Genomic DNA, 26104 nt, shown 5'->3' with positions numbered 1-26104 from the left:
TAGTTCTTATTCTTTTCTTCATTATTCTTTTATTATTTTTATTATTTATACTCTTAAATTATCTCTATGCTTTTAGCTATTGCCCTTTTCTACATAAACTGTCTAGCTTATCCTTTTATGTTTCTTATATATTTAATAGACAAGTTTTAAGTTGATAAGAGTTATTTTCTTTCAATAATATTGCCTATACATTTTTGGTACAATTAGATATTTGTTGTTTTTCATTATCTCTAGCAAATAATTAACATAATGGTTTAATGTCAGTCTGCCATATCCACCTTTGCTACTTTTGTTAAATACAAATATGTAACGATACTGATGACACATAACATGAAAATATAAGTACAAGTAAAAAAGTTGGCAGTGTTTATTGCAGGCTATGTTTATTGCAGCCTATATTAAACATTGGCTGTCATGGGTGTGTCATGGGAAAATTTAATCATGGTTTTTCTCCATGTGATATTAACACTTTAGAGTTGACAGCAATGCCTTTTAGACAGAGAGAGAGAGAGCACTATAATGAGAGAAGAATGGAAATATGATTAGGGACATACTTTTTTTAGAAAAACAAAGGTACCAAAAGTGTACTGAATAAGGCATTGAGAGAGATGGAATTTCTGTAGTTAGATTCTGTAAAAAGACATGCATAATATATAAGCACATCTCAAAAGGCTAGATTTTAAATGAACAATAGTTATGAAGTTCTTAGAAATGTATTTGACTTATTTCTTTTTAAGATTTAAAAAATTACATTCTCTATTGGAATACTTTAAAGCATAAAACTAAAGTAAAATATACCATATGCCAAACATACACTTCCAGAGACTACTAGAAAGTAATAACTTAGGGCTAAGATTTCTATTAGGTTGTGGAGTTTTTTCCTCTTGTGAATAAAAAGAAAGTTAATTTTGATAAAAATAAAACTTATGTTGTTTTTGCAACTTCTTAACATGTGTTAAATCTACTGACTGAGGTCTTTTAGCTACCAGGGAATTCTAGAAAATGAGAACTATCAAGAGAGCCTGGAACTCTGGAAATAAGGAGCTTCACTTGGCCTCTTAGGAATTATCAGAGAAACCCCATGCCCAAAGTGATATATAGCATATTTTTGTGTTTGTTGTTGAAGCTCTTGCTGACCCAGTGATAGTTTATTCTGACTCAAAATCTACCTAAACCTAGCTTCTTTGGACCTTGCCCTTTGAACTAACTAATCCTCATGCGAGATACCTCCTTTGAAACTTATCCTACTTGACCATAGCCTGTCTTCAGTTATAGTTGCTCTCACTACCTCCTTAGCATAACAGTCTCCTTCTAAATGTTCTCAATAATAAATTTCTTACAATTCCAAATTCTGTGACTTTTTTTCAAAGTTTGAGTAAGAAAGTAGAGCAGCGTGAGTGAGCACTTTTTCATATTTCAACTTAATTAGCAAAATTTAATTGGTGCCTTCCTTCCTCCACCACCACCCTCCTCTGCCCCTGCCTAGTTTCAGGACGTAGAAGTTACTTTATTTACACTTGAGGGAAGCTGACTACAGCACTCTTAAGCAATTTACCTAAGGGTAGTGTTAATCACTCAGTTGTGTCTGACTCTTTGTGACCCCGTGGACTACATATAGCCTGCCAGGCTCCTCTGTCCATGGAATTCTCCAGGCCAAGAGTAATGTAGTGGGTTGCCATTTCCTTCTCCAGGGGAGCTTCCCAACCCAAGGATGAAACCTCGGGTTCCTCCATTGCAGGCATATTTTTTACCTAAAGGTATGTAAATTGCCTAGGTGACATTCAGTCCACGCCTATTTGATATTTCCATCATACTCTCCTGCCTCTAGTGACAGATATTTGGAAATTAGTATTAAAACGAACATTTAGAAGGAAAATATGGAAGGTAGAACAGCAGTGTGGAAATTGTTCTCTGCTCTCCTCCATAATTGTCGGTGCTTCCATAAGCTCTTGTTAGTCTTTCTATCACTGTTTGAAGATAATGTAAGTGTGCTTGCATGCACAGCAAATGTAAACTTATTATTTCCATAGGAAGTCATTTTGGGGAAGGAGGAGGATACTTATTAAGCTTGGGTGCCATTCTTGGTGATTTCAATTGATTGGCTGACTTGTTCTACCTGTCTTCCTAGAACTCAAAGAGAATTATATTGGTCTTTAATCTCTAAAACCTTCCCTTTCCTTTTTCATTTATAAAGGTAGATATCCCAATGGCTCCTTTCTAGTTTCCACGGATTCTTAGTTATTAAGAGTTATAAAGGTACTCATAATCCAGTTCTCAACTACCCTGGAATATTTCACCATGTGCTACTATATTGGGCTATAAACTCAGGTATTCCTTGAAATTGCCGTCTCATTTTGTTTCAGTAGAAATTGTCTTTGTTGTACCTTCCCATCTATCAGAAATGGAGTGGGAAGACCCACTCCAGTATTCTGGCCTGAAGAATTCCTTCGACTGTATAGTCCATTGGGTCACAGAGTCGGACATGACTGAGGGACTTTCACTCACTCACTCATACAGTAAATACCATTTTTGTCCTCAGTTTACACTTAAGGAGACTCAGAGGCAGAAAGCTTGTATTTGTCCTAAGAAACAGCTTAAAAGTGTCAAAGTCAGATTTTAACTCAGAAAGTTTAAGGCTAGAACCCACATTCTCCACTCGTATGCTTTTCTTCCCAGCCTCATTTTCTTGCTCAAAGTTCAACTTAAGGCAAAGAATGCAATTCAGTTCACTCCAGTAAATACTTACTAGGCCAATTATATTAAAAAATTTTAATCCAGTTTTATATAATTCTATGTTTTATGTACCTAGTTAACCTAGGTTATATAGTTTTTCTTTCCTCCTTTATCTTGCCTATACACACCCTAGTTAATATTTGTATGTTAATGTTTGTATCTGATCTTTATAAGCATATTTTCTCAAACTTAGTAGTATTTTCAATTGTGATCTTTTATTCTTAAAATATGTAACCTCTATGCCATCTACATAAATTAAGCATTAAGGACCTTAGTAGTTGATAGTTTATTATACTATGTTTTCTTATCCTTCATAGACCTTCTGCCTCTATTCAACAAATTTACGTATCACAGATTTGGCCCCATAGGAGATATTTGGAAATGTCTGGGGTGACTTTTTATTATAGCCACTTGGGAAATACTGGTATCTATTGAGTAGAGACCGAGGATACTGCCAGTCATTCTATGACACAGACTAGCACTCCACAATAAAAAATTACCCACCTCAAAATAAGTTAGATTGAAAAATCCTGAGTCCTAGACTATTCCTGAGGCCTTTAACATTAGTATAAGAACTAGGAATGGACATTTTTTTTTTTTTATCTCAGGCAAATATCTGTGGTTTGACTTTCTTTATTTATACCCTACTCCAGAATACCCCGACCCCAAATCCCCTCACCATTTCTACTGTTTATCAGTATTTTTAACTAGAAACCAATATACTAGGTTTTGTTCCTTTAAAACAGAAATATGTAGTTGTTAACAGTGACTGACACAACATCTGTGAAATTTTCAACCAAAAATTTGCTTAGCCCAAAGCTTTTACTATGCTACTGCCTTTGTTTGCTAAAGTAAATATCCAGACTTCATTCATTTATCAAAATTTCAGCATCTTATAAGGCAACCAAACATTTATCTAGTATCTTAATTTCCAGTCCTTTTAGATATAGTCTTCTGTCATCAAGAACAAGTTTCTGGCTGATATGATATTGAGTTTTCCTTTTTCAAATAGTTTGAGCACAATTGCCGTTTAATAAAATAAACATGGCTCCATTATTTCTTAATATCTTCCTTAACAAGTGTAAGATTAGACATCACAGAAACTCCCATTGGGCAGCACTTAAGAAGTGAATAATATTTCTGTCTACTTAAGTCAAGTAGTCCCAAATGTAAGTAATTTACAGGAAGGCATTAGGGACTGTTACAATAGACATATTGCAATATGTCACTAGAAATCAGAATCTCCCTACATGTTTGATCAACAGCCAGATGGAAGCTTTTATCACATTTATTTAATCTGAAATACACATGGTAATTACACTGGACCTTTGATTCAAGGCCTTATTAGTGTCTCAAGAGAAGTTAGGAAATGAGTTTGTCAGTTGCAAACTGATGTAGTCACAACCCTCTGGGTAGAATTTAGCATCTATCACTGCCTAGACTAGAGTATTGCTACAAATCACATTGTACCTCAAGGAAGTAAGATAAATTAAGAGCTTTGTTAACATATGTAACATGAGGAAAGGACTCCTGATCAGTCCAGAATATCACTTATCCACCTTTCACTCATGTTGCTCTAATTTGTCTTCCTCCATTGAGTAGTAAGCAGTAAGAATACAATGTAATATAAACTATATGGCCAATGTCTTAACAAAAAAATTAAAGCACAAACCAAGGCATGTTGAAGTGAAATGGTCTCACATTTCTAACCCCAAGCTTGGGATCCTGAATATGTGTAACACTAAAACTTAGTGGACATGAATGTATATGAGGTTTTCTTTGTATTAGCTATAGGAAAAGGAAGATATCCCAAAACCTACTTCTCAGAAATTTTTAGCTAAGAAAATTCTAGACAGAAAATCTTTAATCCTGAATGAGTTAATCTTGACTATTCTACTTCAGTATATTTACATACACAAAAACATGAATAAATAACACTGAATCATGTTACTATGTATAGAAAATATTGAAATACATAACTTTAAAAAGTAGATGGAGGTTACTGGAGGGTGGGAGTAAGGGAAGACTTCAGATTAACATTACATTTTTCTTTATATTTGGAAATTCATATTACGGTTATGTTATTTTATCTTGAAAGCCGGGAAAAATAATTTTAAAAAAGAAATACACACACAAACAGAATCTTTCAAAAGTCTTCACAGAAAATATGGCACTTACTAATATATTTTTGATGTTTATTAAGGGAAAAATGTAATTAAGACTTTGAAATCCAAAAAGAAATGATTATTAAAAAATAATGTTTCTATTTATATATGATGATATAGCCAATTAAAATGAGAAATAGCTAATTAAGTCATATGTACATTCTGAAATGAATTAAAAAATTTTATATCTTGATCAAAACTCTATTAATGGTTATTACTATTGTCCTAATAAACTTTCAAAGGAGTTTTTAATTCTAATTAAAATGCTAACTGAAAAACAAAATCATCCTATCAGCAATTTATCTTTTTTTTTTTCATTGTTAGCCAATATGGTATACACCACAGCTATTATGTGATCTCACATTTCAGTTTAGAATGTCTTTAAGTTTGATCACTCATTTCTATTGAAATCACTACTATCATCTCAAATTAGGGTAGATCTTGAAAAGTATCAATTATATAAACAAGACTAACACATATTGACTCTGTGCCGGGCACTGTACTAAGAACTTTCCAAGTCAAATCCTGTTTCACTTTCACAATAATTCTATAATACAAGACAGATGATCAGTAAAGATAACAGTTAAAGAAGAGTAAACCAAGTTTCAGTGAGAGTAAAGTATGTAAGTTGTTCAAGATCATTCAATCCATACTTGACTGAATCAGTTTGAGCGTCTCTGAATGTAAGAGAATATGTAATTGAAACGGTGATTCATTTAGTGTCACATTTTTATTGTATTTTTGGTAAAGAACTCTCTTAAGACTCATTTTTTCCCTTTTTTATACTTACAGTAACATAAAATCTTACAGATAATATATACTGAAAATTCTTTTCATATATAAAGTTAAAAAGCATTGATGAGTCAGTGAACAAAATGGAGAAACAAATATTGGCATTCTGTTGTTGAGCAGTCTGTAGCCTTACCAGATGACCTTGAGAAAATAATTTAGTTCTTTGCTGTTTCTTTATATCTTGCTGTTTTCTTGTTATCTTGGAAGGCAGTTTGAATCTTGGTGAATGACAAATTCTGGTAAAACAATGCAGAATAAATTATTTAATATGGAGATGGCAGGAAGAAGGAAATGAAACAGCATTCTACTTATTATAGAAACTAACAATTATGCTAAATTTGGAAGAATAATTATGGCTACATTAGATTTCTAGTCACATTAGAATATGCTTTATTTTAGGTTATGTATTTAATGATTAGGTTATATGTTTAATGATAATAAAGAGCCTAATCTCTTCCTCTAAATTGTATGGGTATTGCTTAAGTAGAGGAAAGATATAAACTTCTGTCATTAAAATTCTAAGAAATTCTTATGTATTAGGTACCACTTTGAAAATAGTTTAGAAATCTACTCTTATGACTGTAAGACATAATTTATAACATAAAGTACAGATATTTTAATGTTGCCATCTAAATTTTTCTTCAGCTTAGTTTTAATGACCTCAGCAAATTCATCTCAGAGCTTTCAGTGAGGTTTTCATTGGTATGCTTGGACCACAAGTACTGTGTAATAATTGTTAAAATTAATAATTACACTTTATGCATAACAGGGATTTAGACCCAGTACTTCTTAACAATAATGTAGGACAAAATTTACATATAATCCTACTTCACATTAACTTGTAAGAGCAGAATTATTTTATAAGCATATCTGCTACTCATTAATATTTAAGTTAATTTTCTCTAAAGAATTTGTTAGTTTTGTTTTGCACACTTGTTTCTTAAATTTAAAGAAAATCATGATCGATTAATTCATAAATTATGCAATTTCATGTATGCTTAAACTGAAGGCATTATCATAACTTAAGCATGGTATGTTTTTTATTCATTTCTTTTTATTCACTTTGGGAACAGTGGAGCTTATTTCTTATCCACAAACATGAAAACAACTATTTCTGCTGTTACATCAGTATCTAGTCTGCAAGCTAACAATCCGATTATGAAATTATTAATTATAGTGAGGATAGAACAACTCCTGACAGTTATAAAGTATATAAATTATGTACAATGGAGCCAGATCTCTGAGAGTTAACCACACTGAAGTTTTACAGTAATATTTTTCTCAAAATTCATGTTAGAAGAAATTACTAAGTTTGATGTAGCTCTCATTCAATTTTGTTCTACTTAAGTAAATCTACTCAATAGATCCAATAATAATAAGTGACATTCTGAATTGCTTTCTATAATATAGCATTTGTTATATATTTGAGGATTTTTTTTAACTATAACTCACCAATTAAATTAAGAAACTAAATTTTTCTTCTAAATCAATAGACTGAACTCTAAACATATTTCTCTATATTACCTTTTGGATCTAAGTAGTTTATTTGTGATCTTGCCACATATAGCCACCATTTACAACTCTGGCCATTTTGGAAAATAAATTCTGAATTATGGGATGAGGATAAAACTCAGTGATTCTTGATCTTTGACATTTTTCTTCCAGTTCCTCATGAAGTGATCTCAGAAGAGAACACAACACAGACCAAGGAATCTCTAGAAAGAATCCCTTTGAAACATGGGAAATGTGTTCTTCACAACAGAATTTCTGTTTAGATAACTATAAGTCAGGCAGACAATTTTCAGTACTTATTAGTCACGATATATCCTCTTGATAGCACTTCTCCTCCTGTGAAGATACTTTCATACAAGTCTAATTCAGCTTGCATTAAGTTCTGTTTTCCATTTGGAGCTTATTACTCAAGTTATAATGAAAAGAGCATTTATCTACCAAATCTACTAAATTTAGTATAAGATTAGTAACTATAGAGTAAGATTGCCTTGTGGATAAAATTAATTCATATTTTGCAAATTTAAAGTAATATTGTTTTTAATAAATATTAATGATAATTATTGTCTTTTATGGGACAGGTATGTACTAAGAACTTGTGTTACCTTATAAAATTCACACAAAAGTTCTGTGTGATTCATACTACTGTTATGTTTGTTATGTACCTTATATACGGAGCAGAGAGAGGTTTGGTAATATATTAGTCACACAGAGAGTATATAAAGGACCAGTAAGGAGAGATTTACTATCTATTTGAACATGATTTAGTATATTAAAAAAAATAAGGTAAGATTCCAATAAGCTTAAGCTTTTAATATTTAGAATATGCACAAGCCTTTCCCATGGAGGAGGGCATGGCAACACATTCCAGTATTCTTTCCTGGAGACTCTAATGGACAGAGGAGCCTGGCAGGCTACAGTCCATAGGATTATAAAGAGTAGGACACAGCTGAAGCGACTTAGCATGCGTGAAAAATACTTTGTCATCCTCTTAGATTTGCAGAGTGTGTGTGTTAGTCACTCAGTCGTGTCCGACACTCAGTCGCTCAGTCTGTGGAATTATCCAGGCCAGAATACTGGAATGGGTAGCCTTTCCCTTCTCTGGAGGATCTTCCCAACCCAGGAATCAAACCACGGTCTCCTGCATTGCAGACAGATTCTTTACCAACTGAGCTACCCACTTATTAGACGTGACTTATATGTACAGATTCCATATTAGTGACTTTTTGAGGAAGGCAGAGCAGGTGTATATACTTATAAATGTAAAAACTGAAACTCTTAGAAGGTCAAACTTATGGTTCTGAGTCTGATACCATTTCAGATCTTCTCTGATCTTAAAGAGAAATTATTCTCTTATGAAGATAAGTTATACTCTGTATCACATGACTAATGGATAATATAGCAGACTTTTACAAGCAGCAAATAGCTCCATCTGTACCTCAAAACTTACATTGTTCCCATTTTGATCACTTGCATAACCTTAAAAACCATTCCTCTCCTTCACCTCCCTTTTGTTCTCACACAGGTAACCTCCTTCTGGCAAGTTCTCTCCCCTTTTGTATGTCAGTGCTAAAAGAAGTGAAGCATTTTGTGAAGGGCCCTGGTCTTCCTAGCTATATTACTCTGCTGATTGACAGTCTTTTCTGGATTGTTAAAATTCTTCAGAGCTGAAAATGTTCCTCTTTCAAAGTAGTCAAGAAAATATTATCTTAGGTTCACCAGAGAAAAAAAGACTAGCAAAGTGAAGAGAATTATGCTAGAACCCACTTTATCTAAAAATATGACCACATATGGAGAAAGTTTCTACTTAAATTTTTAATTCAAGGATAGACGAAGTATTTTACTCAAGTAGATATTTTGTTTGGGCCTAGCACACTATTAACTATTTATAAATACAAGCTAATAAAATCAGTTGGTTATCTAATTGGGAAACCTGTAACTCATAATGAATGAGGACTGGATCTTTAGGGGGTAATCCTCAGAAGAGGAAATCTATTGCTTAATGTGTGAAATTAGTCTAGGATATAACAACACCTCACTTTTGTACCTCTGACAGTCACACTTCACTTGCTGAAACATTTTATAAATCAATTATATCTCTAAGCTAAAACAACCTTGAAACACCAAATTCAAAATGAAGCAAACAAACAAAACAGTGACTTTGTAATTATAGTCAAAACTTTCTGACTAGAAAGTCTATGGGCTACCAATACATAGAAACATGTGATGGCATTTGTTGTTTATGAGCTTTGTATGCAAAGAAATTTATAGCACAATAAACTTTTATGAGGCAAAAGGCTAAGTGTTGGGCTTGCTGCGATTTTTTTTTCTTATTATTGAAAACCTGTTGTATGATGTAGCATTAATTTAGAAACCTTGGATTTAGAGTCTGAGTACACATTGTTTATAGTTAAAAAAAAGTATGTATAAATCGCTATACACAAAGAACAATATATTTCCATGTTTTATAACCTTCACAGGTTTGTCTTAAGTGTTTCTGTCAGAAACAGTATCTGTACATAAAATTTAAAAATAATAGATGAACTTTGAATGAATATGGTGATTTATTTTTTGCCAGGGAATTTCCCAATGTCATATACTGCCAAAGGACAGTATATTTTTTCTTCATAAATTATGTATAACTATTTTTAATGTTTTACTATAGTGACCCTCTTTCTGAAGCATTACTACTATATTTAAAGTGGGAAAAGTAGAATCTTAAATGCATGACAATATTCTAGTTTATGTTAGAATCAAATTATACAGTGCATTAGGTACAAATCTAGATGGGTCATTATTGCTAAGCACTAATCTCTAAAATATTTAGATAGTAGCAGAATTATTATATTTAAACAAATAATTTAATACCATGAGAGTGGCCATCTATTGGTCAGCAAAGCAAACTGGTGTCTAAAGATCTCAGTTCTGTCTGGAATTCAGTGTAAGTATTGAATATTATCCACTCCTCACTCAAATTTTTTGGTTCAAGAACTGTGTAAAAGTGCTGTTACAACTATATTATGAATGTTGTTGTTGCTCAGTCACTCAGTTGTGTCCAGCTCTTCGTGACCCTGTGGACTGCAGCAAGCCAGGCTTCCCTGTTCTTCACTATGTCCTAGAGTTTGCTTAAACTCATGTCCATTGAGTTGATGATGCCATCCAACCATCTCATCCTCTGTCACCCCCTTCTCTTCCTGCCATCAATATTTCCCAGCATCAGGGTCTTTCCAGGGAGTTGATTCTTCACATTAGGTGGCCAAATGATTGGAGCTTCAGCTTCAGCATTAGTCCTTCCAATGAATATTCAGGGTTGATTTCCTTTAGGATTGACTGGTTTGATCTCTTTGCTACCCAAGGGACTCTCAAGAATCTTCTCCAGCACCACAGTTCAAAAGCATCAATTCTTTGTTGCTCAGCCTTCTTTATTTTCCAATTCTCACATTCATACATGATTACTGGAAAAAGCATAGCTTTGACTATACAGAGGTTTGTCAGCGAAGTTATGTCTCTGCTTTTTAATATGCTGTCTAGGTTTGTCATAGCTTTTCTTCCAAGGAGCAAGTGTCTTTTAATTTCATGGCTGCAGTCACCATCTGCAGTGATTTTGGAGCCCAATAAAATAAAGTCTGTCACTGTTTCCATTTTTTCCCCCATATATTTGCCATGAAGTGATGGGACTGGATGCCATAATCTTGTTTTTTTAAATGTTGAGTTTTAAGCCAGCTTTTTCACTCTCCTCTTTCACCTCCATCAAGGGTCTCTTTAGTTCCTCTTTGCTTTGTAAGACCCAACATTTATCTTCAAGAAGTCTTATATCTTTTGGGGAAGATAAAACTAAAGCAAGTGAATTAAATCAAGATAAAAAGCTTCCGAATGAAGTAATTCATGGCTGATTGGCATGGAGATTGCTCACTGTTGTTCGGACTTCGCATACCCAAAGGGAAAGAAGAATATCTCACTGAATGAAGAAATAGCACCAGCAGGAAGGTCATTTAGTCTAGGTGGGCATTGCATTCCTCCTCATGACAGAAAAAAAGAGAATGAAATTATGTGAAAAGATACAATGCCTGGAAAAATTACCTCAACAAACTCTTGTTCTCAAAATAGGAGTCATCTGACACATCTTACCTGAGAAGGCAATGGCATCCCACTCCAGTACTCTTGCCTGGAAAATCCCATGGACGGAGGAGCCTGGTAGGCTGCAGTCCTTGGGATCGCTAAGAGTCAGACATGACTGAGCGACTTCACTTTCACTTTTCACTTTCATGCACTGGAGAAAGAAATGGCAACCCACTCCAGCGTTCTTGCTTGGAGAATCCCAGGGACGGGGAGCCTGGTGGGCTGCCGTCTATGGGGTCGCACAGAGTCGGACACGACTGAAGTGACTTAGCAGCAGCAGCAGACACATTTTACAAACTAATTTTCATAATAATTTCAAAAAACTCTTCAAAAATTAATCCCAAAATTTACTTAGGCAAGCTCTTCCAGAATTTATCAATCTTTATATTAACAATAACTATGAGTCTCTGAGGCACAGGGCTTCCCTATGGCTCAGATGGTAAAGCGTCTGCCTGCAATGCGGGGGACCCAGGTTCGATCCCTGGATCGGGAAGTTTCCCTGGATAAGGAAATGGCAACCCACTCCAGTACTCTTGCCTGAAAAACTCCATGGACTGTCTCCTGAGAAGCCTGGTAGGCGACAGTCCATGGAGTCGCAGAGTCAGACACGACTGAGCGACTTCACTTTCTTTTTCAGAGATGAGTCTCTAAGTCAACATTTTACACATATTGTATAAAATAAGCCATTCGCAATACAGAACCTGGCACAGATTAAATATTCAATAAATTATTCCCTCATTTAATCCTCCATCGTCAGACTCCCGTAAGATTCATTTTATCCCATGCTCTCATGTTATACAAATCTTCTGCTATTTCTATCCCCCCATCTTTCAAACATTCAGAAGCTTAGAATGTTTCACCATTACTGCATAGAGTCAGAGTTCTAAAAAAATCTTTTTAAAAACTGAAAAAAGAAACATGTATTTTTCTACACAGAAGTTTATACTTTCCAACTTCTCCCTCATTTAACTAGCATTTAGATAGTGCTTATATTATGTGTTGGATAGCCTTCTAAGCCCTTTATGCAAGATAGCACATTTAGTCTTTGACAACCCTAGAAAATAAGAAGTATTCACATTCTAAAGATGAGGTTAAGAAAATTGCCCAGAGCCAATCTGATTGTAGAAAGTTCTCTGAGGTTTGGTGTAAATGATTGGTAAGTCCAGGATTTTGTGAACAATATCTTCTACTTGAAAAAATTTCACTGACTTTTCTGCTTCATTTACCACTTTCCTTCTATTTGTGTACAACATAGTACAACAGAGTGTCACCCCAATTCTGATTTCATCTGATATTCTTGACATCACTCACTGCATCGTGCCACTATGAAACTGGTGTGTGAGCAGAGAGAGGGCAACGTTTGTAATGTAACTCACTGCAGCACCTAATACAATGCACAACTGAATTATGTGTAGGTCACATAAAGGAATTGATCTGTGCAGTCTTAGCTCTTCTATCTGTCTGTAGGCCATTGGCTGGGGATGAATATATATTTCCAGACTTCCCTAAATCTATTTTCCATCACCTTAAATTTTCACATAATTCAACTGAGCTAATACATGAAAAACAGCATACTATATTTTCTGTATTAGTGCAGGGTGTAACAAAATGCCAGAGATATATTTACAAATACACATGTATATATATATATAGGGTTTCCCAGGTGGCTCAGTGGTAAAGGATTTACCTGCCAGTGCAGGAGATTCAGGAGATGTTAGTTTGATCCCTGTGCCTGGAAGATCCCCTGGAGGAGGAAATGGCACCCCACTCCAGTATTCTTGCCTGGGATATCCCATGGACAGAGCAGCCTGGTGGGCTATAGTCCATGGGGTCAGCAAAAATAGGACATGACTGAGTGATTGAGCACACATAAACTCCAAAACAGACATAAAATATCAGCAAAAGTGGCTTATATTGTGAGATATATGTGAGAGTTGAACCATAAAGAAAGCTGAGAGCCAAAGAATTGATGCTTTTGAACTGTGGTGTTGGAGAAGACTCTTGAGAGTCCCTTGGACTGCAAGGAGATGCAGCCACTCAATTCTAAAGGAAATCAGTCCTGAATATTCATTGGAAGGACTGATACTGAAGCTGAAGCTCCAATATTTTGACCACTTGGTGAGAAGAAAAACTGACTCTTTGGAAAAGATCCTGATGCTGGGAAAGACTGAAGGCAAGAGGAGAAGTGAATAACAGAGGATGAGATGGTTGGATAGCATCACTGATTTGATGGGCATGAATTTGAGCAAGCTCCAGGAAATGATGAAGGACAGGGAAGCCTGACGTAGTGCAGTCCATGGGGTCACAAAGAGTTGGACATGACTGAGTGACTGAAATGAGCTGAAGTGGCTTTATTGTTCAAGTGACTCTTACAACATATTCCAGTATTATATTTTGCTTAAATTTATTCTACTCTGCTTTTGTTTAAGTCTTGACATTCCATGGCTCTGGTGGTTGTTACTAGGAAAATAGATTTGGTAACTTTTGCATAAGAGGCTTTTGCTTCTCCTCACTAATTTATCCTTTTCTGGTCATTCTAGCTTTTCCAACTCTATTTTTCAATATTTAATTAAATTTCTCTCCTGAGCTCTGATATTTAAACAATTTTGTAGTTAGTTTTTATTAGATTTTAGTAAAAAAAAGAAACATAAAAATTCCTTTACAAATACAAAGAGATGAATTAACATGCTTGTTATAGTGTATGTCCTTAAAAGATTTATCAGTTTTAAAAATTATAACTGATGATCCAAGTTTGGCTTTGAAAACATTTATTTTACTATATAAAGATGACCATTTTCTTTTAAAAATGGTCTCAGAACCTAATTAAAAAATATTTACATAAAATTTTCATTTCAGTTACCATTTTATTAAAATGAAAAATCATGTATAATAAAATATGTTTTGTAAAATAATTCTAATACTTTGATTAAAAAGTGTGCAGTGTTTTTAATTTCTCCTTGCTTGACCTTGGAAACTTAGGTATTCTTTCTTTAGTGTTTTCACTTCTTATTTATAGGAAGAAAACATGACAGACTAGACACATGATGGTAGAAAACCCCAGCAATGATTTTAGAGATATAATTAAATAATTTAGTGCATGCTGTGTGTGCTAACAGAGAAGGCAATGGCACCCCACTCCAGTATTCTTGCCTGGAAAATCCCATGCACGGAGAAGCCTGGTAGGCTGCAGTCCATGGGGTCGCTAAGAGTCGGACACGACTGAGCGACTTCACTTTCACTTTTCCCTTTCATGCGCTGGAGAAGGAAATGGCAGCCCACTCCAGTATTCTTGCCTGGAGAATCCCAGGGACGGGGGAGCCTGGTGGGCTGCCGTCTATGGTGTCGCACAGAGTCGGACACGACTGAAGTGACTTAGTAGCAGCAGCAGTGTGTGCTAAGCCACTTCAGTTGTGTCCTGATCTTTGTGACTCCGTGGACTGTATCCTGCAAGGCTCTTCTGTCCATGGGATACTCCGGGCAAGAATACTTGAGTGGGTTACCAAGCCCCCCTCGAAGGGATCTCCCCAACTTGAAGATCAAACCAGCATCTCTTAAGTCCCCTGCATAGGCAGATGGGTTCTTTACCATTAGAGCCACCTGGGAATCCGCACATAATTTAGTACTTCTCCATGTTATGATTTTTAAATAAAACTATACTTTAAGGTTATTTTCTACTCTTCTAAATGTCAGAAATTACTAATCACAAATATTGATATTTAACATAATTTTCTCTTTGGAATCCTCTATTGAAAGTCCAGTAACCCTAACTGAAAGATTTGATGCTAAGAAGTTTTTGCTTGTTTTTGTTTTCTCTCACTTCTGCTGCGCAGCTTGTGGGATTTTAGTTCCCAACCAGGGATCAAACCAGTGCCCCCTGCAGTGGAAGCATGAAGTCCTAACCACTGGACCACCAGTGATTTACTCCTCAGAAAGTTTTAATTCCACAATATTCATGTTCTATGCATTGTCTCAAGTAGAAAAGATTTCTAATATATTGCCAAATCTATTGGAATTTACTGACTCCCATGTTAACAGGCTAACTCCAGCAAGTCTTAAGGTCAATGCTTGATGATGAATAATGGTCTTTAAAGACACAGGATATTTTTATCTGAATAATAATACAGATTCTGCAACCTATACAGAAACTTCAGAAGGTTATACTTAATCTTTTTATTGCTATGACAGTAGGAGAGGGACGAGAGAAAGGATGTATGAGAGATTACCACTGAGCCTTAGGAATTTATGTTATATAGTATCTCTGCCTTGTTCAAGTGATACTTATCTGATCCTCAGTCTCAATCACTTGTTTCAGTTGCTAGAAATAGAAATTAAGGATAGACTCTTAGTTCTAACAGTTATGGGGGAAAAATAAAGAGCATAACCAAAAGTGTTAGCTTGAAAAACTACATTTACAAGTAGACATGCAAAGTAGCAGTCTCTATAACTATACTAGCTTTGAAATCTTAAAAATCCTAGGACTATATGTTGACTTATTTTGTTTATGAGATGAAGGCTAAAGGTTGAAATCTTTCTTTTATAGATTATACAAGTATATGCAGAACACTCATCATTAGGGTCAAATATATATAAATATTATGATTTTTTCTGCCTTATTTCTATTTATATAAATGCATTTGAAACCAGTGAAAACATTCAATAATGAACATAATAAATTTTAATTGATCTAAAATGAATTCTAATCTATCAAGCTTTCTTTGTATAAATTGTACAAAAAAGGGATGATGAGTTACATGTTATCTGAAACTTTACTATGAAAGTGAAGATTTTAAGCAAAAATGTATAAAAATCAATGAAATCTTTCACCAAGAGTGATCTACATCTCAAGGCTCTTTCTTCAAACCATTCACTAAGTACAGATGTCATATGATTCATCTATCAGTTACAAAAATCATTTTTGTAGCTGCAGTGGTCCATGGCATTACAACTGAGCAGGAATGAATACCAGCCTCAGGAAAGAGAATCCCTCTTCTGGACCTGTCAACATTAAGAGTGAAAATAAGAAAAGAAAATGCGATGATGCATAAACAGAATTTTAAAATTCAATCTGCATCCCATGAAAAATGAGTGCAATAAGAGAAATAATACATGCTCAGCAAGAAAAAAACATTTTCCCAGATGTTTAAATAGAATTATTATACTAAAATGAAGAAAATATTGTCAAACTATCACTTTTTCTTGTCAATCATATAAAACTGGTTAAAATATCTACTAAGTAAGAACAGAGCAATATTAAATAGATGGTGTAGTTAAACCAAAGTCAGTCAATAGCAAAATCCTTTAGGAAGAAATAAGGAAAAATTGTGATAAAAAGTAAAATCATCTAAACAGATAATAAGCCTGGAAAACATGATAAAGCAAAACATAAAATTAGTAAAATGATTTTAAAATAGTAAACAGGGAATGACATACATGCAACATAAAATATGGAGTTTCTACCAGTGTGTAGTTCGATTTTCCAAGGAAGGAAATGGAAAGAACAGTTGTTAATCAAAAATAGAGTAGAAAAAAAAATTCATAAGTCAAAAGCAAATGATCTTAACTGATTTTAATAAAAAAGTATGTTTGCAGCAAAGGAAAATTCTGACTAGAAACAAACTACAAAATATATTCAGCTAAAATATCCAAATATAATGGAACAAAACCTAAATATTGCAACAACAATAATGTGAAAAATGCAGGTCACTTAAAAAAGTCAACAATTTCAGATTTATCTTGGAGGAGAAGGAGGCAAGACAAATGCAAATTATTTCAGAGTCATTTAGTGGGAAAGGGAGTTAAAACAAATTGTCAAAACACTGACAATTTGTTTTTCATTATTATTAATTCAAAAAGATAAAAAGCAGGGATTCTTTAGCCAGTTCAGTGTTTATTGACAATACAATAATTCTCAGATATTCAAGAATCAAAGATGCTGTCATCATGAAATTTTCTTTTGACAAGATGTGTACTTCATATGATCAAGGGGTGATGATATGAATATATTTTTAATCTAATTTTAGACCAATAGAAACTGTAAAAGTAACTCTAGATATCGACATAGAGAGAGTAAACAGTGTCAAAAGGAGGATTGCAGCTAGTATATTCAAATTTTTGATGCATTTCTGAGATCATCAGAATCAGAATGTAATTGTCATTATTGTTCACAAAGTACTAACTAGTTCAGTAGAAAAATAATGTATAAAACTAAGTAAGTTTGACGGTGAGGAAATAAAAATGAAAAATATAATCTTTACAAATGCTGGATATAATGCTCTAGAAAACAGAGTACAAAACTATGAATGGAATAAAAAGAAGGCTTGAGTTTAATGGGAAAGTAATAACATTTAAAAATATTAAAATCTTTCAAAATACTGCAAATATTATTTTTAATGAGAAATAACATTAACAAAAATATGTAGGTCCTGTATCAGAAAACTGTACAATTTACGAAAAGCCACTAAAGACTTAAATAATTGAAGAGTCATCCCATGATCCTGGAAAATGCACTATATAAAAGGAAAAGTGAAAGTGTTAGTCTCTCAGTCATGTCCAACTCTTTGCGACTCCATGGACTGTAGCCCACCAGGCTCCTCTGTACATGAGAGCTCCCAGGCAAGAATATTGGAGTGGATTGGCATTTCCTCCTCCAGGGGATTTTCCTGACCTAAGGAGTGAACCTGGCTCTCCTGCATAGCAGGCAGATTCTTTACCAACTGAGTAACAAGGGAAGCCCATATAAAAGAAATCTACCTGTGAATCAGTACAATTCCAATAAGCAATCTGTTGTATTTTTGTTTCTTGCAAAAATATTCGAACCTGAGACTTCTTCTCCAAGACAGCAAAATGATTTTTAAATAACTACAGTATTAGCATAGGATTGCATATATAGATCCCTCATATAAAATAGACAAGAATATGCAGAAACATATAAAATAAGTAGACATTTAGTTTATGGTAAGTGACAAAAATATTGATGAAAGAAATAATGTGGGATACAACTGTCTGTCACAGAAAAATTAAAGTCATATTGTATGCTTCAGCCTCAAATCACAGACCAAAATACATTTTGGATAGATTAAAATAAAATAATAAAAGTGTTAGATGATAACCGAAGTCCTTATGTGTATAATATTATCATGACAAAAGTATTTAAAATCAGGATCCACAAGTCAGACATCATAATACAAAACTTTGATAGATTTGATTACATAAAATTGTAAGACCTATCTATGAATGAAAAGACGATAAAATGAAGGTATATAAAAAATAAGCTGCTTGAAAGCCTCATCTTTTTTATGGAAAGAGCCATTAAAACAGAAATTTTGAATGGAAAATAGATTTCATAAAGAGACGGTACAAAATTAATGCAGTAATGTGGGAAATATATATATTTAGACACATTTATGTTAACTTACAATTTAATAATACTAAATATTTAACACTTCAATATTATACTAGACAATTTTTTCTTTAATTATAGTATGTGTGTGTGTGTGTGCTCAGTTGTGTCCGACTCTTTGTGACCCCATGATCTGTAGCCCTCCAGGCTCCTCTGTCCATCGGATTGTCCAGGCAAAGAGACTGGAGCGGGTTGACATTTCCTTCTCCAGGGGATCTTCCCAACTCAGAGATTGAATCCATATATTTTGTGTATTCTGCATTGGCAGGCAGATTCTTTACCACTGCACCTCCTGGAGTATCTGCTGTTAATACTACATGGGAATTCATGTGGCATTGGTGGAGGATGAATTTATACAATTTTTCTGCAACGTTTAACAAGATTCTTTTAAAATGTTTACATTCTCTGATCCAGCAATACCACTTCTCAGAACTTACCTTCAAGAAAGAAGACAGGTACAGATGCACTAGCAAGAGCGATTTCTCAGCTCCCAAAAAGGTGCTCAGTTCTGAGAGATATTCAGCAAATAAAATTGACATAATTTATGACTATTTGTATTTGGGAACTTGAGCAGGAGGTGGAACTTGAAACTGATTCTGATATATCTAAGCTAGGAATAGGGTATTCAGAGGCATGGCAGATTTATTTTTTGCTCCTGTATATAATAGAAAGCTAAATTAATAATAGCTGCTGTAACAATTTTACTTTTTTTAATGTTCAGTGTTTGAAAATAAAGCTTTTCTTTTTCCCCTCAAGCAGTCTGATGATGCCCGTATTATTAGTTGGGCAACAATTTTCTTCCAGGTGGAGATTCAGTAACCTATGGCTTGACTTATTCTTGTGGTTCTCTTATTTTCAACTCATACCTCCTGCCATCACTCTGGATGGTTACATGTGGGAGACTTTTATTAGCTGGGCCTTCTTTCACCTGTCTAGAACACAAATCGTATGGTTAACATGCAACTGCCAGTGAAGTTGGTAAATGTCTAACTCTGTGCACTGAAAAATAAAGGAAGCAAATTTGTTATCAGCTAGAAATCTCTGCCCATAATAACCTTCTGATCACCAAATAGTTTTACCTTCTTTCTCTCACATAAACCATTGCCCTCCCCTGTTCAAAGAGATAACCTAGAGTCCCATCAAACTAGTGTACCCAACTTAATGACCAAGGTCCTCAAATATGCACAATTTGAAAACTGTGCATCATCTCTGGATGCATTAGCTCAGGGATAAATGAACCAAAACACAAGTTTCAATGCTCTTTTCCACCCCATGTACAAAATGCACTGATGGAACAGAGTCAGGAGAAGCCCTGTGCTTTGCTTAGTTGCTCAGTTGTGTCCGACTCTGCAACCCCATGGACTGTAGCCCACCAGGCTCCTCTGTCCATGGGGATTCTCCAGGCCAGAATACTGGAGTGGGTTGCCACACTCTCCTACAGGGGAACTTTCCAACCCAAGGATCAAAGTGGGGTGTCCTGCATTGCTGGTGGATTCTTTACCAGCTGAGCTACCAGGAAAGCTCCAGGAAAAACCCTCCTTAATGTAAATGCTCTTTTGGAAATAGAGGAATAATGGGAAACACCGAGTAGTCACTGATCCATAGTAATTATGAAAATGTTTCAGACTGGCATGAAAAGTTCCCTTTGCCTTGGCAACAGTTATAGTCCCTAAAGAAACTAGCTTCTCTTCTGATCATTCTTTTTGCCTTCCTCCAAGTCTGTCTTACAAGAAGTTCAGCCTTGTCAGTCATGCTCTGTGGCCACACTGGAAGTGGTTGTTTGGTCATATGCTCTCATGGGGACTACACAGGTCTTACAGGCTGCTTCTTGTTTTCACCTTGTTTGGGAGTCTGGAGGTTTTTGATGTTTCAATTATCAGACTTTTCTTTCTTTTTATTTCTTTTCTAACTAGGTACATGCTTCTTTGGCACAATAGTTCCATTAAAAACAAAGTAGACTTCTAATCTATTTGTCAGATTCCTGTACCTGTAACCATATTTCAAGACTTTTTCAAAGTGGAATTGCCAGACCTAATTTATTTATTTCCTGTCTCCCTCTGAAATTCTCTTGTAGATTGTAGACTGTATGCAGCTCTCACGAAGCTATGCACACAATGGACCCTGGATGGTAGGCAGAATACTCAATCTGACCTTTGCCACAGAGCTGAGCCTTAGTATATTTTGTTGCTCAAAACTTCATTTAGTTTTATCTCTTATTATGCAACTTTTATAAATAGTTGATTTTCCAAAATTTTAAGTATGCACATCTGAGCTTCCTTTGACCTTTTTATCTGTGCTTGAAAACTGGCCATCCTCTACTAGGCTCAGCTCTTTCCTATAATATCTTAACAAAAGCAGAATGTAAAAGTATGTCAGTAATCTAATCTTTCCAACCACTTCCCTTAAAGCAACAAGTGCAACAGACATTTAACCCTCAATGTTGAATATTCATCTTCCTTCTTCAATCAATAATACAACACAGCTTGTAACACCCCCCTCTCCTTAAAAAATGATCTTTCCTTTAATCAATTTGTGTTTGCTCGCCAGGATCTCTTCCTATCCCACTTTTCTCTCCTTCTCAATCTACTCTGCTGGAAGCAACTTCTGTCAGACTTTAAATATGGGAACTTTTCAGGTCTCAATTTTCAGACATTTTCTCCTCTCTATCTAGACTCTCTCCCTTAGGGAGTTCATCAGTTTCCTCAGCTTTAAATAATATTTGTATAATGTATTTGTATAAAATAATAATATTTGTATAATTTGTGTAATATTTGTATATTTGTATAATTTTTATAATCTCTAATGCCAGCCTTTCCTATGCATAATTGTCTTTTTAAATGATATAGTTGTGTTTGTCACATTTAAAAATACACATACTTTCACGTGGAGAAGAGGAGAAAGAAAAGGCATACAACTATATAAAATCATATATGTATATTTGTTTACTGTCTCTCCCTTAAAATGTAAACTCAGTGGCAATGGTAGTTTATGTGTCAAATTTTACATCCCCAATATCTGTTGACTAGGTGATTGGTGTAATACACGTTAAAAAAAATTTTTTTTTTAATGTGCTACTTTCCAAAACAACTCATTCTAATGCAGATATATACTCTATGTCTAAAATCACACTAACTAAAACAATATTTTTTTCTCTTTTTTCAAGATCCCAATGCTCTGGCTGGCCAGACTGGCCCTGATCATGCTCTTATAGGAGGAATTGTGGCTGTAGTTGTATTTGTCACTCTGTGTTCTATATTTTTGCTTGGGCGATATCTGGCAAGACATAAAGGTAGGTTATATATAATAAGGCATTCTTAAATTTGACAAAAGAATTCAAAAGACTACCTTCATCATGAAATATTACTCTCTGTGTGTATGTGTTTGTGTGTGTGTGATGAGGGTTGAAACTGAGAGATATGAATACTAAATTATTTCAGAGAATTCTTAATTATTTTACTCAACATTAAAGTTGGATTGGCTTAGCAAAATAATACTTAGCCAATAGCCAGAAGTCACAGAGTGAATCATTGGTTCGGGAAAAATATATATATATAGGAGCGTGTTTGTAGTATATCTCTAGGACTAAAATTCAACTCTAATATTAATCATTTGGTAATGTTTCTGTTTGTAAGTTTATGGACACATATGTGGCCATATTAATGAGGAAAATATGTGATTTTTTGCAATGAGTTAGGTAGAAAACTATTGGTATAATCTACTTTTAAATGGAGTTACCAAAATGAATGTTGACACATTTGATGTGATCATTATCAACATCTGAACAAAGGGCCCTGATTGCTACAGCTGAGGGGATCATGTGGTCTGTAGCCATCATTAAATAAATCAAAGTACTCATTACACATGCCAGTTTGGCAGTGACCTCTAGTTAACCTGGACACAGCTTCATCTGCAACATACACCTGAAAACTGAAAGAAAGTGTACAGCTTCAGAAGGGTGAATTGTATGGTTTCTTACACCTCAGAATATGTTTCAACATATAAGAAATCTGTGTAAGTTTCTTCCTAAATGAATGTGACTTTAATACTGGTTATTTTACCACTCTGACAAAACTAACATGGTTTTCTTTCAACACCCACAGGAACATATTTAACAAATGAAGCTAAAGGAGCTGAAGATGCACCAGATGCTGACACAGCCATTATCAACGCTGAGGGCAGCCAAGTCAATGCTGAAGAAAAAAAAGAATATTTCATTTAAAATGCAGGCCGAGATTCTGAATTTTATGTACCAGGCTGGCTGCTGGAGAAAACTGGCTATCATCTTTCAGAATTCATTTCTACCATCTTCTGCTACCTTTATTAACGTCCATATCGTACTGCTATCTGTAGCCAGTGTATGCCAACAATCAGCTGTCAAAAGCATCATTCTTTAATTACCGCACCATCCATAATGCAGGACATTTATTACCGCCTAAATTCCACACCATTGCTCTTTTAACACACAGTGCTTGAATATACAGCCTTAACAATGTTAATCATCTCCTTGGATCATGATATTGAATTGTTTTTGTACATTGAAAAAAAAAGTATGCAGAGCTTCCCTCACCCCCTCAATTTTGGCTCCCTTTAAATCAAAGACCTTGTAAATCTGCCACTGGACAGCTTTCACAAGGAACAGGATTAGGTAAAGACCTAACAGGCTTAAGTTCAATTCAGATGTTAGAGGTTTATGATGTTTTCTACATGTCTATCTTCAAAGACATGTTTTGGAAGCATATGCCCTAAAAAACAGAAACTGAAATAAACTACTATAGAATAGATTCTGGAATATTGAGATTATACTGATAAAGCTGTATCAATTTGCTATTTAAAAATATAGTATTTGATACAGGAGCCATGGATATGGATTACAGTCATGACATGCTGTCTTATATAATTATATAGATCCTACCATTAGCTTATTTTAGCTTCCTCTACCAATAAATTGTTACAAATATTTTACCATTTTGGGAATCACAAAGACTTCATTCATTTTTCTAATTTGATTCTGTAATTTATTTGCTCCATAAAGACTCACCTGCCTAAACAAAATTGAAATATCCATAGGGCACAATTTTGAAACATTTTAGTATCTGTATATAGTGCATATAATAAATCCAATTAAACATTATTTGATACATATTTAACTTTTTTGGCTGTAGGTAATCAGTCATGAGTAAGCATTTTCTAATGTCCATTATATCCCTTTAGATATTACTTAAACCAATATTATAAGTAGATAACATGTATTAGTATTTTTGTCTGTATGTCCTAGCACTGTTCAACAACAAATTTTTCTAGTTCTTGTTAATTTTTGTTATACAATGGAAGCACAATGTTATAAGGAAAGGTAATTTTAAGCTAACAACCAGTGCACAGCCTCAGGTTTTAAATTACAACCACAGTTGAATAATAATCTAAAAATAAACTCTTAGTTTGCTAAAAATTTACAAATTTTAATTTGGCAGTTCCAGAGCTGCTTACCTATGTTGGTTTGCCAAAAAGAAGTGTTTGAGATATGTTTTCTGTATAAATGAACTAATTCTTTATATTAAATTCCTGTCTATGCATTTTGTGAGGTATAAACATATGAAACAGTGAGTGATAGAGAATTTCTGCCATAATTTTAACTCCAAGGTGAAAGTCTCTTTCTCTGGATTATTTCTGAAATTTTGATGTATTTAACCATTAAGAAATGCTGTATTCTTAAATATGACACAGAGTCGATCTGAAGTCATATTATTTCTCCTAGTAAAATACAATACTGCTAGATTAGTTGTCATTAGATTTATTGATACTCTATGCTAAAGATTAAAAATCCAGTTAGATAAAAATTATTTTCCCATTGACAAGAATTGCACCTTTAGGAAGAAAAAGAATATGCCAATATGGTAGCTATACTTGTGATGTCTGAAAGCATGATGGCCTATGGTTTTAAAAATAATATCTTGGAATTTATTTTTGGGAAATGAGAATGGTTGAGTATGACATCATGTATTAATATCAAATGAAAGACAAGGGTGCTGTATCTTAGATTATTTACCAGAAAAGTATAAATCATTTAAGGACAACATTAGACTTTTAATTTTTTTGATTGTTGAAGCATTTATCTTGTTGATTTCTTACAAAAGAAAAAGGACGATGTCAGTCAAGCAGCACTTTTTCAGAATATACAGAACATAAATAATATGATGTGGTTGAGTGTTAACATAATAAATCATATACAGTATGACAATTTTAAGGAAATAAGTCTGCATTGATGTGATTGCATGCTTGTTTTTACAGTTCACTCCATACCATCTGTGGAAAAAATGCAATAATATGTTAATATAGTATGGTAGTTTGAGAGAATCAGGTAGGTGCTACTAGACACATTGAAACTAGAATAGGTTTATAAACTGTTCATAACTTTCAATGCATAATCTTTAGAAAGACTCCACAAAGCAAAATTCATTCTATTAGTACAAACTGGAAAGGTTCTTATTACAGAAGTAAGTTGTATGAACTGCATCATCAATTACTATTTAAAGCCTAATTTCAGGATGCATTAACAAAATTGCTACTCTCCATCGATGCTGTATTTACATCCCTCTTCATTTCATCTGTATTCTACTTGGCTCCAACTGCTAAATTGTTGTCTAAATAACTCAATCATTATTTAAAGCACTATAAAATAAGAAATCCAAAATTGGTTACAATTCAAGACTTTTGACTCTTTTAACCCTTGAAAGTAATATAAAAACTCATTGGAAGCCTGTAAGAAAAACTAACTGGTGTATTATGATTTGTGAGCTCTAATCAAATATTTTGACAGTTAAAATAGTTATGAATTAGATATCATTTCAGTTACTGAAAGTAAATAGCAATGGGGTTATATTTTCCTATCTTAAAAAAAATTATTTGAGTTCCACCAATGAAAGAAATTGTAAAAATTCTGTTCATTTCTATAAAAATCAGAAAAAGTGAAATAAATATATAAATGAACCATTTCAATTGCCATGACTGAAATGTGCACATTTTATGCCCAGAGAGCCAAATTCGGTCATTGCTTAGTGAGCACCAAAGTCACAGAACGTAATGAAAGGAGTGCGCACAGACACACACCCCAGTAGAATATGGAACATTATTCTTTACCAAAAGTAGCTATTCTCTGCCAGTGTACTGTTTACAGTGTAGATTGTCCTCCATCAAAAAAGTGTAAACAGCATTCTTTTTTTGTTTGTTTGTTTCCATATTTGAATGTCCTAGATAAAACGATTATCAAAATTAGGGAGAAAGGAAAGTTTGTGAGTGCAAGAGCAAAGATAGAGAGCATGAACAAGAGGTGTGTGTGTGTGTGTGTGTGTGTGTATGTGAGAGAGAGAGAGAAAGAGATTTCAACTTGTTT

The 26104-nt window shown here is 34.2% G+C and overlaps 1 protein-coding gene across 7 annotated transcripts in view; it reads left to right on the top strand.

Annotated features, from left to right (window-relative positions):
- CADM2 (cell adhesion molecule 2) overlaps positions 1–24955 on the top strand; it is a 1189836-nt gene extending 1164881 nt beyond the window's left edge. For 4 of the 7 annotated variants that reach the window (XM_081552246.1, XM_081552256.1, XM_081552266.1 and 1 more), the window contains exons 9-10: positions 21881–22006; positions 22818–24955. In XM_081552246.1, the coding sequence (XP_081408372.1) occupies positions 21881–22006; positions 22818–22936 (245 nt within the window). In that variant the 3' untranslated portion in view covers positions 22937–24955. Of the gene's footprint in view, positions 1–20791; positions 20846–21880; positions 22007–22817 lie in introns of all 7 variants that reach the window. The other 3 variants (XM_081552244.1, XM_081552260.1, XM_081552262.1) reach the window with 1 other exon arrangement.
- The last annotated feature ends 1149 nt before the right edge of the window (positions 24956–26104 follow it).

This window comes from Giraffa tippelskirchi, chromosome 2 (genome assembly GCF_054371585.1).
Source record: "Giraffa tippelskirchi isolate mGirTip1 chromosome 2, T2T-mGirTip1v1.2.pri, whole genome shotgun sequence".
Lineage (NCBI taxonomy): Eukaryota > Metazoa > Chordata > Mammalia > Artiodactyla > Giraffidae > Giraffa > Giraffa tippelskirchi.
The sequence above is the reverse complement of the archived record's forward strand: the minus strand, read 5'-3'. Positions and strand labels throughout refer to the sequence as shown.